This window comes from Trifolium pratense, linkage group LG2, assembly GCF_020283565.1.
Source record: "Trifolium pratense cultivar HEN17-A07 linkage group LG2, ARS_RC_1.1, whole genome shotgun sequence".
Classification (NCBI taxonomy): Eukaryota; Viridiplantae; Streptophyta; class Magnoliopsida; order Fabales; family Fabaceae; genus Trifolium; species Trifolium pratense.
The window spans coordinates 32821898-32835052 of NC_060060.1; the positions used below are offsets into that span (position 1 = coordinate 32821898).

Here is a 13155-nt window from a genome sequence, read left to right on the forward strand (position 1 = left end):
TACACACTTTTTTTCAAAGTGTTCAGGTAACAAAAAAAAAAATTAGAAAAATTTTACATAACTGAACACTTTTTTCCAAAGTGTGTAGGTAACAAAATAAATTTAGAAAATTTTTACATACGTGAACACTTTTTTCCAAAGTGCAGTGTTCAGGTATGTAAAATTTTTCTAATTTTTTTTTGTTACCTGAACACTTTGAAAAAAAGTGTGTAGGTATGTAAAATTTTTCCAAATTTATTACCTACACACTTTGGAAAAAAATGTTCAGGTATGTAAAATTTTTCTATTTTAGGTAACAAAATAAATTTGGAAAAATTTTACATACCTACACACTTTTTTGCAAAGTGTTCCGGTAACAATTTTTTTTTTACATATCAGAACATTTTTTTCCAAACTGTTCCGATAACCAAATTTTTTCCTTCAGGGTTTTAGTTTATATATGAGGGCAAATTCGTCAATTCAAAATTAATGTTGGGGTACATTGACAATTGTTGGGGTAGAAAATTTTTTTTCAAGGGAACGATAACATTGGAGGCAATGAAGGACGTGGCACCGACGAAGGAGTTTTCTAGGACGGACATGAGCATCTAAATCTAGTTCAACATATATAATACTATTTTTAAGTAAAAAAATAAATTAAATTACACATATATTATGTACTTTAAGTTAAGTAATTCAAATTTTTCTATAATTAAGATATAATGATATTCAATATAGTACAACATATAATAATTTTTTGAGTCAAAAAATAAAATTATACATTTATTACGTGTTTTAATTAAGAAGTTCAGATTTTTCCTTAATTAAGAAATATTCTTGACTATATAGGAGGTTTTACTTTTAATATGTTAGACGGTCTTAGGAAAAAAGTATTAAAAGAAATTTTCTATATGTTTTAGACCTTTTTACCTTATTATAAAAATATTTGATATCATATCCGTTGAACAATATAGTGTATGTTTGTGTATAAATTTCTAAAAATTATAAAATCATATGACTAAACTTGATTTTTCAGTCAACTTGTGTATGTGTGTGTATAATTCTTTTTTTTTTTTTTACTAAAAATGGTCAAAAAGAAATAATTTATTTAAAGTAGTCAAACATAATTCGTCATCTTCTTCTTTGATACATTACTTTATAATTTCCTTTGTCTTAAATTAACCTTTTAGATTGCCTCATTATATGCTACTATAAATATGTTAACGTAGCCAACATGCTTTAACATCCAAGACAAAGTAGCCACAATTATATTTCTATTCTATATTTTTTGTGGCAGCAACATCATGGATTCTGAACTAGTCCACCCTTCAGGTGTAATTGGTTATGATGAAACTGGTTTCTCAGCACCCAAAATCACAGTTGCAGAAGGGAATGGAGAACCAAGAGCTGATGAACATCCACAAATTCCTGGTTGGTTTGCTGAACATTGTCCAATATGGCCTGGTAGGTTAATGAAAAAATTAATCATTTTTTAAGTTTCTCATTGATCAATAGCTTGTACAAATATAGTGTTAATTACCCTCCACTTAATGACACATGAATATGTATGTATTAATGTTGCAGGGGAAGCACACTTCTTGAAGGTAGAAAACACTTGTTTCCAAGGGAAATCTGAATTTCAAGATATGCTAGTTTTTCAGGTAATAATGATTTGATAACCATATATATACAGTAAAATACTAGTATAGTAGTATTATCTCAATTACTTGGCTTGATATCAAATTATTAAGCATGAAATTAATTAATTTAATTGAATTGCAGACATCAACATATGGCAAGGTATTTGTTCTTGATGGAGCACTCCAACTCACTGAGAAAGATGAATGTTCTTACCAAGAAATGATGACTCACCTTCCTCTTTGCTCAATCCCAAACCCAAAAAAGGTTTATGTTAATTATAATGTTACATAATTGCGAGAAATATTAGAATCCAAATCATTTCAATGTTCAACCTTGAAGTATGTATAAACCATGATTTGCTAAAACGTGTGACATTTTTATTTTGATTGTCCTCTTATTTATAGGTGCTGCTTTTTGGTGGAGGTGATGGTGGCATCCTTAGGGAAATTTCCCGACACTCTTCTGTTGAACACATTGACATTTGTGAAATTGACACTATGCTCATTGATGTGAGTAAAATAAAGTTTGACATTCTTTTTGTATATATACTACTAGTTATCAAAAGGGTCAACTTAATGCATAGCAATATTATAATTCCAAAATAATCTACTAGTAGTAAATTAAAAATATTTTATATTTTTGAATTTGTCAATTTGTGGTCACTAAAATTGTATGACAAAGACAAATGTGATCACAAATTTTAAAAAAAAATTAATTAATTTTTTTTTAAAATTAATGATTTGTTCCTTCTAGCTATTTATGAGTCTGTTTGTTATAGATTTTTTTAAAATAGATTCTTATAGTGTTACATAATTTTATGTAAAAAAAATTTACAAAGATACTTTTTATAAAGACTTCAAATAAAAATTTGGTTTGAATAGTTATTCTTAAAATGTTATTTTAGGTATTTGATCATTTTATTGAAACTTTTTTTATATCAAAATTTCGAAAAAAATCACTTAATTTTGAAGTTATTTCAAATAGATTTTCATAAAATTCATTTTCGAAATACAACTTTTTGAAAAAATTGTTATTTTGACTATGTTTTGATCTTCAATAATGTGTGTTTATGTTATATGATGTCAATTAGTGTTTCAATTTTAAAAAAACAAATATAAAAAACTTGTAATATTTTGAAAAACGATTTTAGAAAATTTATTTTTAAAATACAAATAAAAAATTCATTTTTTTAAAGCTGAATCAAACAACACTATATAAATAGTTTTAGACTCTTATTATTGGATTTTTTTGTTTTCAGGTTTATAAAAAATATTTCCCTGATATAGCTGTTGGATACAAGGACCCCAGAGTCAAGCTTCATGTTATAGATGGTACATAAAACATTATCCAAATATATAGTTCATTATCTCATTGTTATTATTGCAGTACGTAGTTTATGATGCTTAATTAATTGAAACTGGCGCAGGAACAATTTTTCTGAATTCTGTCCCAAAAGGAACTTACGATGCAATTATAGTGGATGCCTTCGACCCAATAAGTACGTACCCTCCTTAATTCATCTTCTACTAATTTGTTTTGTATATATATATATATATATATATAGTTCATGATATGCATGATATCTATATAGTATCTATGTTTCTATAATTAATAATATATGATTCAGGGCCTGATCATGAGCTATTTGAAACTCAATTCTTTGAATTGATTTCAAAAGCTCTTCGTCCCGGAGGAGTTCTATGCATCCAAGCTGAGAGCTTTTGGTACAAGTCGTTAGATATTGAACAACTTTTAATCAAAAGCCGCCAAATTTTCAAAGGCTCTAGTGACTATGCATGGACAAATGTTCCAACATATCCAAGGCAAGTGACCATGCAGATGCAGTGCACATAGAAATTAACTAGTATACATCTCAATTATGATAATATATAACTATAATAATCAATTCTCAATATAATTTTTTATTGATTCAGTGGGGTCATTGGTTTCTTGCTTTGTTCCACTCAAGGTCAACATGTGGACTTCAGAAATCCAATTAACCCAATTGGTCAAGAAAATTATGGTGTATCAAAGTACCCTTTGAAGTATTACAACTCAGAGGTAACCTCACTAATATAATAAGCAAGCATATATAGTTATAGTATATTTGATTATATATATCTTCATTTTTCTTCGCTTCTTAATTTAAATATATATTTTTCAAATTTCAGATTCATTCAGCTTCATTTTGCTTGCCATCTTTTGCCAAAAGAAATGAAGCTAAGAGTGTTGCAAAAGGAGTTTGATGCTAGCAGCATAGGACATAGAGCAATAATAATGGAACCGGATAACTGCTGAGGATCCGGTTCCTGGTCATAATAATACCAACAATTCAACTTGCATCTATTATTCATAACCATTTCGGCAATAATCATTGATTGCTAGATACTATTATGCATGTCAGGGTTTTTAGAAAAATAAAGTTTGTACTTTGGTTTACTTAAGACGTTTATTATTATTCATGCTTTCTAATAAATTATGTTCTTCACAAATGTTTTTTCTATTAAGCTGAATAATGGAATCTATATTTTGGTGCAACTGTAGTACTAATGGAGTGGGCAAATAGATAGACGAATTGATATTAGAAAGACAAATAATTAAGCACCATGTGAAGGAAACTGTACAATTTGTTTATTTTGCGATAATTTAAATAAATTAATCGGAACAAAAATAGCTATTTCGGAAGCAAGCTAACACCAGTTACTGGTAACTAGAAGCCATAGATGATTTATATAATGCACTATCCCAATTTTGACTTATAATAGAACTTATTTAATGTTTCAAAAAAAAATAGAACTTATTTAATAATTCTTTTTTGACAAAAACACTTTTAAAGGCATTTTAAAAATGTATATGGAGATTTATACTAGCGGTTTTGTTACTTTTAATACTAAACAAAACATATTAAACATGATATTTGCAAACCGAAAAATGAAGCGGGTTTGGGAATACGAGACCTACGATTAGTTAATACCAGCCTACTTGCAAAATGGCGGTGGAAACTTTTGTCACAAGAAAATGAGTTGTGGAAAGATGTTGTTATAGCTAGATATGGGAGTGATGTTATTGGTAAAAGAACACTAGGGGATGTAAATGTACCAAGACTTGCTTCAAATTGGTGGAGGGACCTATGTCATTTGGAGAACGGATCTAATTGGTTTAGTCTAGCGGTTGGGAAGAAGGTGGGGAGAGGAGACTCAACATCTTTTTGGAATGAAGTGTGGGTGGGCGTCCAATCCTTACGGCAACGCTTCCCACATTTGTTTGGAATTTCTTTGCAACAACAGGTTATGATTCAAGAGGCAGGAAGTTTGATTGATGGTAGATGGCAGTGGAACTTGATGTGGTGCAGGGAAATGTTCCAATGGGAGGAGGATCAATACAGTGAGTTAGTTGAAATTATCGCACCATTCTTTCCCTTGGATATTAATGACAAGTGGTTGTGGCTTGGAGATGGAATTCAGGGTTTTACTGTCAAAACAGCATATCTGCAATTGGAGAATATGGCAAATAATCGCAGGACACTAGAACCGATCGAGGTTTTTGTTTTTAAAAGGCCCTGGGAGTGTGCTTCGCCTTCCAAGATACGTGCTTTTGTGTGGCAACTGTTACTAAACCGTGTGCAGACCAAGGATAATTTATACAAGCGAAAGATGCTGCGAATTGATCAACAAACGTGTGTGATGTGTGAACAAAAGGCTGAAACTGCAGTTCATCTTTTCCTTCATTGTGATTGTGTGTCGAAGGTTTGGTATGAATTACGAGGTGGCTGGGTTTTACCTTGATTATTCCCCCGAATCTTTCTACCTCCTTTGCTATGTGGGCTACCTGTGTCACAAACAAGAAAGAAAAGGCAAGGATGTGTTTGATCTGGAATGCTTTTATGTGGGTGGTGTGGAAGAGATGGAACAATTCCGTGTTTAATAATGGTACAGTCACGGTTGAGGAGATGGTGGGGCAAATAAAGGTGATGTCGAGGCAATGGTTCATTGGAAGGATTGCGAAAGGGCCGTGTATGTTATATGAATGAAAGTGGAGTCCGGTCGATTGTATGTAGAGATGACGGGGCTTGTTGCGCGTGTCTGCTTCAAGGGTTGTTTTGTTTTGGATGATGCTTTTTGTTTTTTGTGTTTCCGCGGTTTGCTATTATTATGTCTTGTTAGTTTTTTAGTTTTTTTTTAGCATTTTGTCTTAGAATATTTTCTAATATTTTGTGGGCTGCAATCAATTGTGGGTTTTGGTTTTTAATAAAAACGGGTTGATGTTGTTGTGATCCATTTGATGATGCTTAAGCCCGATAATTGTGATCAGTAATAATGGGTTTGAACACTAATTCTGATTTGTGTAGAAACAAAGTGTAGGCCCAACTCTAGAGTCCATGATGGGTGGTACTAGGGTTGTTATCTTATAAATAGATAGGCTAGGTCCCCTTTGCCGTCACGTTGTCAAGCTAGCAATAAGCTGAACGCTCATTTGTTGTCTTCCCCATCAAAGACCTCAAAGACTGGAGCAAGTGATAGGCAAAGGAAGACCTTGTCTAGTATATCGATGTTTTCGATATTGGTGCGCTTCCGGTAAAGATAGTTTGTGATTATGATTATCAAGTAAGTGTGTTCTAAGTTCATATAATATATCGATTTCTAATTATTAATTATTACATGTGGTATCAGAGCTCCTATTATATGATTTAGAACCCTAATTTTGATGAATTGAAAGATCACCTAATACCTGCCGTTCTTGAAATTCATCGATCAATAAGTTGGGGATTATTTTAATTCAAGGTTTTGACTTTGTTAATTTATTTTGATGAATCGCTATATCGCTTAAAAAATAACTACTAATCGTTGAGAAATTTTTATTCGGGTATATTTGTTCCTATGGGGTTTATGCGATTAAAGTGTGATATCCCAAATCTGTACTATTTTCCAATAGCTTGATTGGTTGCTGTGTTTGAAACGATTTATGCTATGTGTTTCTCCATGTTATGAGTATTGAGTAATTTTTCCGTGTACCATAAAATCGTGGAGCCTGTTTGTTCCAAACAAATAAATATTGCTATTGGTTGTACATTATTTGTCTCTTGAATCCCACAAGAAAAGCCACTAATATTGAATAATTGGTTTGTGTCTCTTGACATATGCTTTGAGTAATTTGCTAAAAATCGTTGATTTATTTCCGTCGTGATATGTTATTTCGGTAGCAAATAAATAAATTGATTTCGATCGGTTCATGGATCGGTGTATCTCACATGCTTCTCTTTAGTTGTTGCCGTGTTCAATGAATATTTGTGTTTCTTTTGTGAATCAAGAATGAAAAGGGGTTTCTCAAATTGTTTTTATATAGATGTGCAACACATAATCAGTTGGACTGTTTTTTTTTTTTTTTCTTCAATTTTTTGACCAAGTATAAGACAAATTATTTCTTAAAAGGTCATTGGGGTTTATTCACATGATGCACTGCTTGTTGCTTTCCGTTATTTGATTTCATTTGGATTAAGTTTTAATGGATTTTTTTTTGTTTGAAACTACTGTTCTTGAAATTCATCATCGCTATTTGAAAGTTTTATTCTTTCATTGATTTTTTATAGCCAATTCTTTTATGTGAATTGAAATTAATCATACTTTGGTTTTATAACATGTTTGATATGTGGTAGTGTGCGGCGACTGTGTTTGAAATTAATCATAGTTTCAATTGTCATATGTATTACGTTGCCGGCTGCCACTTTATTTATACTGTTCTATTGAGAATCATGGTTTGGACAATAAAACCATACTGATAAAATTTTGTTATTTTCATATCTCCGTTTTCAATTCTATATCGGTGGGATGAAATTTTTGGTTTCAATTCAGCATGAAAGAATTAAGGTTTTGCTTAATTGGTCATGTGGCTACCTTTGTTCAGATTTTGATTATCACTATTATTGTGCGGTGCTATATTTTTAGGCACACTATCTCAAATCAGGGTTTATAAATATTTGTTACGGTTCAATTTCGATTTAAATTCGTGTTTCTTGTTTTGGTGTACACGATTTGAACTTAAAGATTTATCGATTTGAATGGTTCATATACAGTATGAATTATTTGAAATTGTTAATCTATGTACAAAACTCATATGGCTTTTAACAAGATAACTGAAATGTAAAGCTCATATAAAGCTCTTGAATTTAATGGTATTGTCTTTGAGTTTGGTTATCTATTTTTTTTTTTTTTTTTTGGCGTACTTGTATTTTGATCATATTTATTATTATTTGATCAAAATTTGTGTGACCATAACAAGGACTATCATTGTGATTATCCTTTGGATCCTGAGATACTTTGTGCACTACACTGAATTAGTTGGTTTGGTTTGGCAAAGAACCAGAAACTTTCTATGGCAAATTTCTCAATTTGGATTGAGTTCCCTTTATAAACCGGAGAGGAAAGAAATTGTTTTACTTGATTTGAATTCGATCCAATTGATGGGTTAGTTTGTTCGGTTTTCCTCCATCTCTGTAGGTTTGTTTTCTAACTCCATCTTTATAAATGTAAAGAAAGTATTCTTCTGGTGCTTTTATTGACTTAATTAATTGAAAATTGTATTGTCCTTGCATTGATTTATTATTTGAGTATTTTTATTACGATATAACGGTTTACTAATGATTTGTGAAATGTTTGAGATGAAACCGTAAAAGACTATACTCTCAAGTCAACAAAATTTATTGACTCTACTTGCAAGGATGAAAGTCACACTCTTGGAGGTTAGTGGTGCAATTACTTGTCCTCTTGTGACTGCATATATAATTGCTTATGAGGAGAAATTTGCTTCTAAATTTGTTTTGAAACAGTAAATATGCAATTATATATGAAAGTTTTATTGTTTTTCCAGAATATTTTAAATTTCATGTTATATACTCCATTTTTTTTAAATTTTACTCTATTGAGTGAGAGTATTTCAAGTTTAATATTTTGAGAATTCTATTCTGGAAAAATATAAATTTAGTGTGACATTGTTTGACATGTCCATTGTGTGATAGAGGAAATAGTTGAATATTTGTTTAAATATTTTAACATTTTTGGATTGGTAATTCAACTATAATTCTCTATCAAGTGGGAGAGTTTTACATGTCAACTATTTATAAATGTTTATAGAGACTTATATTGAGGAGTCCTATGTTATTTATAAAAGTTCGGGACTATTTGCTTTATATCCTCAATAATATTTCAAATGAAGTCTCATATTATTCCGCTGCATAAATTATGTATTTATTATATTGAGTTGACTATTTCACAGTAATAATCTCTTATGAGTTGACTGTTTAATAGTAATGATCTCTCCCCTAAAATACTAATTTTCCGCATTAAAAGAAATATGTTGGGAATGCGAATTAAAATAATGAATGATCAGTTTAGATGCATTTAAATAATGCATATTTTTACTGAGTCGTGTTCTGACAAGAGATATTGATTCCTATGCAAGAAATTTCATGCATTGATAGGCCGTTACCATCAAAGTGGGACTGCTTATATTATTGATTTGATGAAATTTTCTTTGTAGCTTGAGGAAAGTTTTTTTTTCTTAATTGTGACATGTGATTTTCTGTCTAAAGGTGATGATTATATGTTATAATTAAAAAAAAAAATTTAAGATGAAGTTATTGGAGGATGCATTGATTGGAGGAATTTGTCTGCCTAAAGGTGACAAATTTCAAAGTTCAGTGTATACTCATTGATTAACTCGTCTGAGGTTTTGACTAGGGTTTTATCCTTAGTGAGTGCATTCTGCCCAAAGGTGATTGTACCATTATATTGGCCTCGTTGTGATAGCTTCTTGATTTTGAGCTATATCTTGTCCTTAAGATAATTGACTGATGAGGTTTTGACCGAGACATTGATCTTAGTTTGTGCATTCTGCCCAAAGGTGATTGCACTATTATATTTGTCTCTTATGATAATACTAATGCATTCTGGTTTTGATTTAAGTATGAATTTCTCCACATATAATTGTTATGCTTCCATCAAAATTTTGAACATCATAAAATTATAAGAAATGGAAGCAAGATTTGGAGAATAAGCCTATGATTAATGCGGAGAGCACACCTGAATAAAAGGATCATTTGGGTAAGTGGGAGAGAATTGACTACTTGATTGTCACTTTGATCTTGTTAAAAATTTTATATTAGTTGATCCCTTAATCAAGAAACTTAGGACCGTTGTTTTCAAGAGTAACATTGCAAACACGGACATTGTGAGTTCTTTTAATATGTTTGATTAGTGGGAGTTTGAAAATAACATTTGAATAAGTGACACATAATTAAGATTCTTTTGATATGTTTCATTAGTGGGAGTTATTTTAAATTTTATATTTACTCTTTTATAATGTTGAAATTATTTCTTATCAAATATAAATAAATAAATAAAGTTGTTCACTATGAATCTGTCACTACAATTTGCTATCATATAAGAGTAAAATGTGTGAATCCCTTTCTTATACACATTTTTTTTATAGTCTATCAAGTATAAGATCTTTATGCTACAGGTGATGCATACCTTTGCCTTATATGTACAGATATGAAAGAATTCTAGTTTTTGATAATTTTTCTTAGTCTCAATTTTGGTTTGGTTTGTTTGGCTAATTTGTTGCGGAGATCAAAAGCTTGTTGACTTAAACTGAGCCTATGTGATTTTGTGAATGTGTGGTTTTACAAAATATGGGTACATATTCATTCACACGTTCCTTTCTTTAGCTGGAAGCTTTGGTTACTGTTATTCATTTTAAAATAACCATGTATCATGGTTTGTTGGAGATATATATTAGAGACTTATCTACCTAAATAATTCAAGTTTTCATATATGATGGATTGGGTTTTTGAGTCAATTCAAAATTTTGATTCAGGCTTTAGTTTATGCAATATGATGGATTGTTGTGCCTTGCTAAAGGAACCGTAGTGTATGACAATTGATATATGTGAAAATTTTGAGCTCAGTGTTATTAGGACTGTGCCCGTGCTCCACAATATTTTGGAGTTGAGGCATTACATAAATAAATATTATAGCTCAGTGTTGTTGGGATCACTATGCCGGTGATCAACACTATTTTGGAGTTGAGGCATTATATAAATAAATATTATAGCTCGGTGTTGTTGGGATCACTATGCCGGTGATCAACACTATTTTGGAGCTGAGGCATTATGTGTAAACATAAATAAATAAATTAAGCTCAGTGTTGTCGGGATCACTTAGCCGGTGATCAACACTATTTTGGAGCTGAGACATTATGGTATCTTAAGAACCATGTAATTTCTCTGGCTTTGATGCATTTGAGAGAAATTATGTCTAAAATATTGGAGCTCGATGTTGATTAGATCGTTATACTGCAGTAGTCAACATCATTTGGGAGCTTGGACTTGTGGTATCTTATGGACCATTGAATTTCTCTGGCTTTAATGCATTTGAGAGAAATTGAGGACTGACGAAGAAAATGATAGTATGGTTGAGATCACAGACATATCATTTTCTCGCTACACTCTACACAGATGACTAGTCGACGGGGTTAGGTGGTATTTGTAACCATGGAAGGTGTTGTATCGATAATGATATAATTACCGCTATGATTCGATATCATTTAACTTTTGTTGGACGGAGTCTTAATTAGATGTTGCATCTTGGGATCATTGTGGCCACGTTAAAATATGTTGTCAACCCGAGAGTGGTTTTCACAATGTTTTCTTCAAATTAAATATACACAATTGATTTTGTCCAAGTGGGAGAATGTTAGAATATTTTCTAATATTTTGTGGGCTGCAATCAATTGTGGGTTTTGGTTTTAATAAAAACGGGTTGATGTTGTTGTGATCCATTTGATGATGCTTAAGCCCGATAATTGTGATCAGTAATAATGGGCTTGAACACTAATTCTGATTTGTGTAGAAACAAAGTGTAGGCCCAACTCTAGAGTCCATGATGGGTGGTACTAGGGTTGTTATCTTATAAATAGATAGGCTAGGTCCCCTTTGCCGTCACGTTGTCAAGCTAGCAATAAGCTGAACGCTCATTTGTTGTCTTCCCCATCAAAGACCTCAAAGACTGGAGCAAGTGATAGGCAAAGGAAGACCTTGTCTAGTATATCGATGTTTTCGATATTGGTGCGCTTCCGGTAAAGATAGTTTGTGATTGTTATTATGATTATCAAGTAAGTGTGTTCTAAGTTCATATAATATATCGATTTCTAATTATTAATTATTACACAATGTTTTAGCTGTGATAACATATCTTATGTTATGAAGAGTGCTTTTTAATATAAATTATGCTGCTAAAAAAAAAAAAACTTAAAATAGTCTTCTTTCTTGATATGGTTAAGTACAGAATTAACGCATTACTCTTACTTAAAGACCTAGGCATAAGTTTTAGGGTGAGAAACAAAACATGTTTTAATTGAACTGTAATAAATTAAGTCTGCATAGACATAGGACAATTATAATATAGAGCAATGAAAGTATGACAATTCAGCATTCTATAAGCCAAGCTGTATAAAGTCAAAGTTACAACGACTTCATTAAGTGTAGCCATGTCACAATACACTCACTTTGGTTCATAAAAATATTTCATACACTTAAAATTAGGGGTGTTAGCTGGTAGGGGGTGATCCGTTTAACTCTGCAGTCTAATTCAACCCAATTCACATTTCATTTGGATTTTGGATTCATTTAAGTGCAGGTTCAATATGAACCAACCCGTTACCCGTGGTTTTGTTCAGGTAATAAGTTTATGATTCTAAATCCATAAACCCGTTAATTCAACCAATTTTAAAAAAATTTCACATTTATTATATTTTATAATAATATAGTTTAATATTTTTATGTTTTAAATTTTGATAGAATTTCATGTAATTTCAATTGTTTAAATTTTAAATAGTAAAATTTAGTCTAAATTTTAAAATTTTCATGAAATAAAATGTCATATAACTATATATTATTTTGAGAATTGTTTATAAAATTTATACGTAATGATCCATCCCCCCAACTCAACTCGCTCATTATCGGATTGGATCAGTTCGAGTTTAACAAAAAAAATATGAATTTTACATCCAACCCATTTATCTTTGATCGGGTCGGATAGCTGATTTGGTTAAAATCGACTCAACCCGACCCGCTTACACCTCTACGTAAAATGGATGAGATGATTCCGATCTATTCTACTTTAATCAATATCCTAAATTTAATAATTAATTTCAATATGCAACAATGTTGAAATTTTTTGGAATAAACTGTCACCCAATTAAATTCAACAAAAAATTAAAGGATTGGTTTCAACAATTATATATGTGTGAAAGATACCGACATTAAAACTCATCTTAATCTTCTTTTTTTTACGAAAATGTGTTTATAGCATTTCATTAATTAAAATGTGTTCAATACAATTTGGTATATCAACCAAAATCTGAAAACTAGCAGACAATATGGCCGCCTTAGCAAGTTTATGAGCAACCTCATTTGCTTGTTTTTGCACAAACTCTACGCTTGAGTTTCTATAATAGTTGTAAAAAATAGATTTACGATGC

The 13155-nt window shown here is 31.0% G+C and overlaps 1 protein-coding gene across 1 annotated transcript; it reads left to right on the plus strand.

Annotated features, from left to right (window-relative positions):
- Nucleotides 1–1283: 1283 nt before the first annotated feature.
- Nucleotides 1284–5405, plus strand: LOC123904575 (spermidine synthase 2-like). Its single transcript, XM_045954223.1, has 10 exons — nucleotides 1284–1443; nucleotides 1564–1640; nucleotides 1762–1884; nucleotides 2025–2129; nucleotides 2879–2951; nucleotides 3047–3118; nucleotides 3248–3443; nucleotides 3555–3681; nucleotides 3792–3860; nucleotides 4908–5405. The coding sequence occupies exons 1-10, from the start codon at nucleotides 1284–1286 to the stop codon at nucleotides 5403–5405; spliced, it is 1500 nt and encodes a 499-aa protein (XP_045810179.1).
- Nucleotides 5406–13155: the final 7750 nt, after the last annotated feature.

Bases quoted from the DNA above. Each gene is read 5' to 3' on its own strand.
- LOC123904575 (XM_045954223.1), top strand. From the start codon at position 1,284: ATGGATTCTGAACTAGTCCACCCTTCAGGTGTAATTGGTTATGATGAA. The intron at 2,130-2,878 runs GTGAGTAAAATA...TTTTGTTTTCAG, and splicing joins TTGACACTATGCTCATTGAT to GTTTATAAAAAATATTTCCC. The intron at 3,682-3,791 runs GTAACCTCACTA...TTCAAATTTCAG, and splicing joins TGAAGTATTACAACTCAGAG to ATTCATTCAGCTTCATTTTG.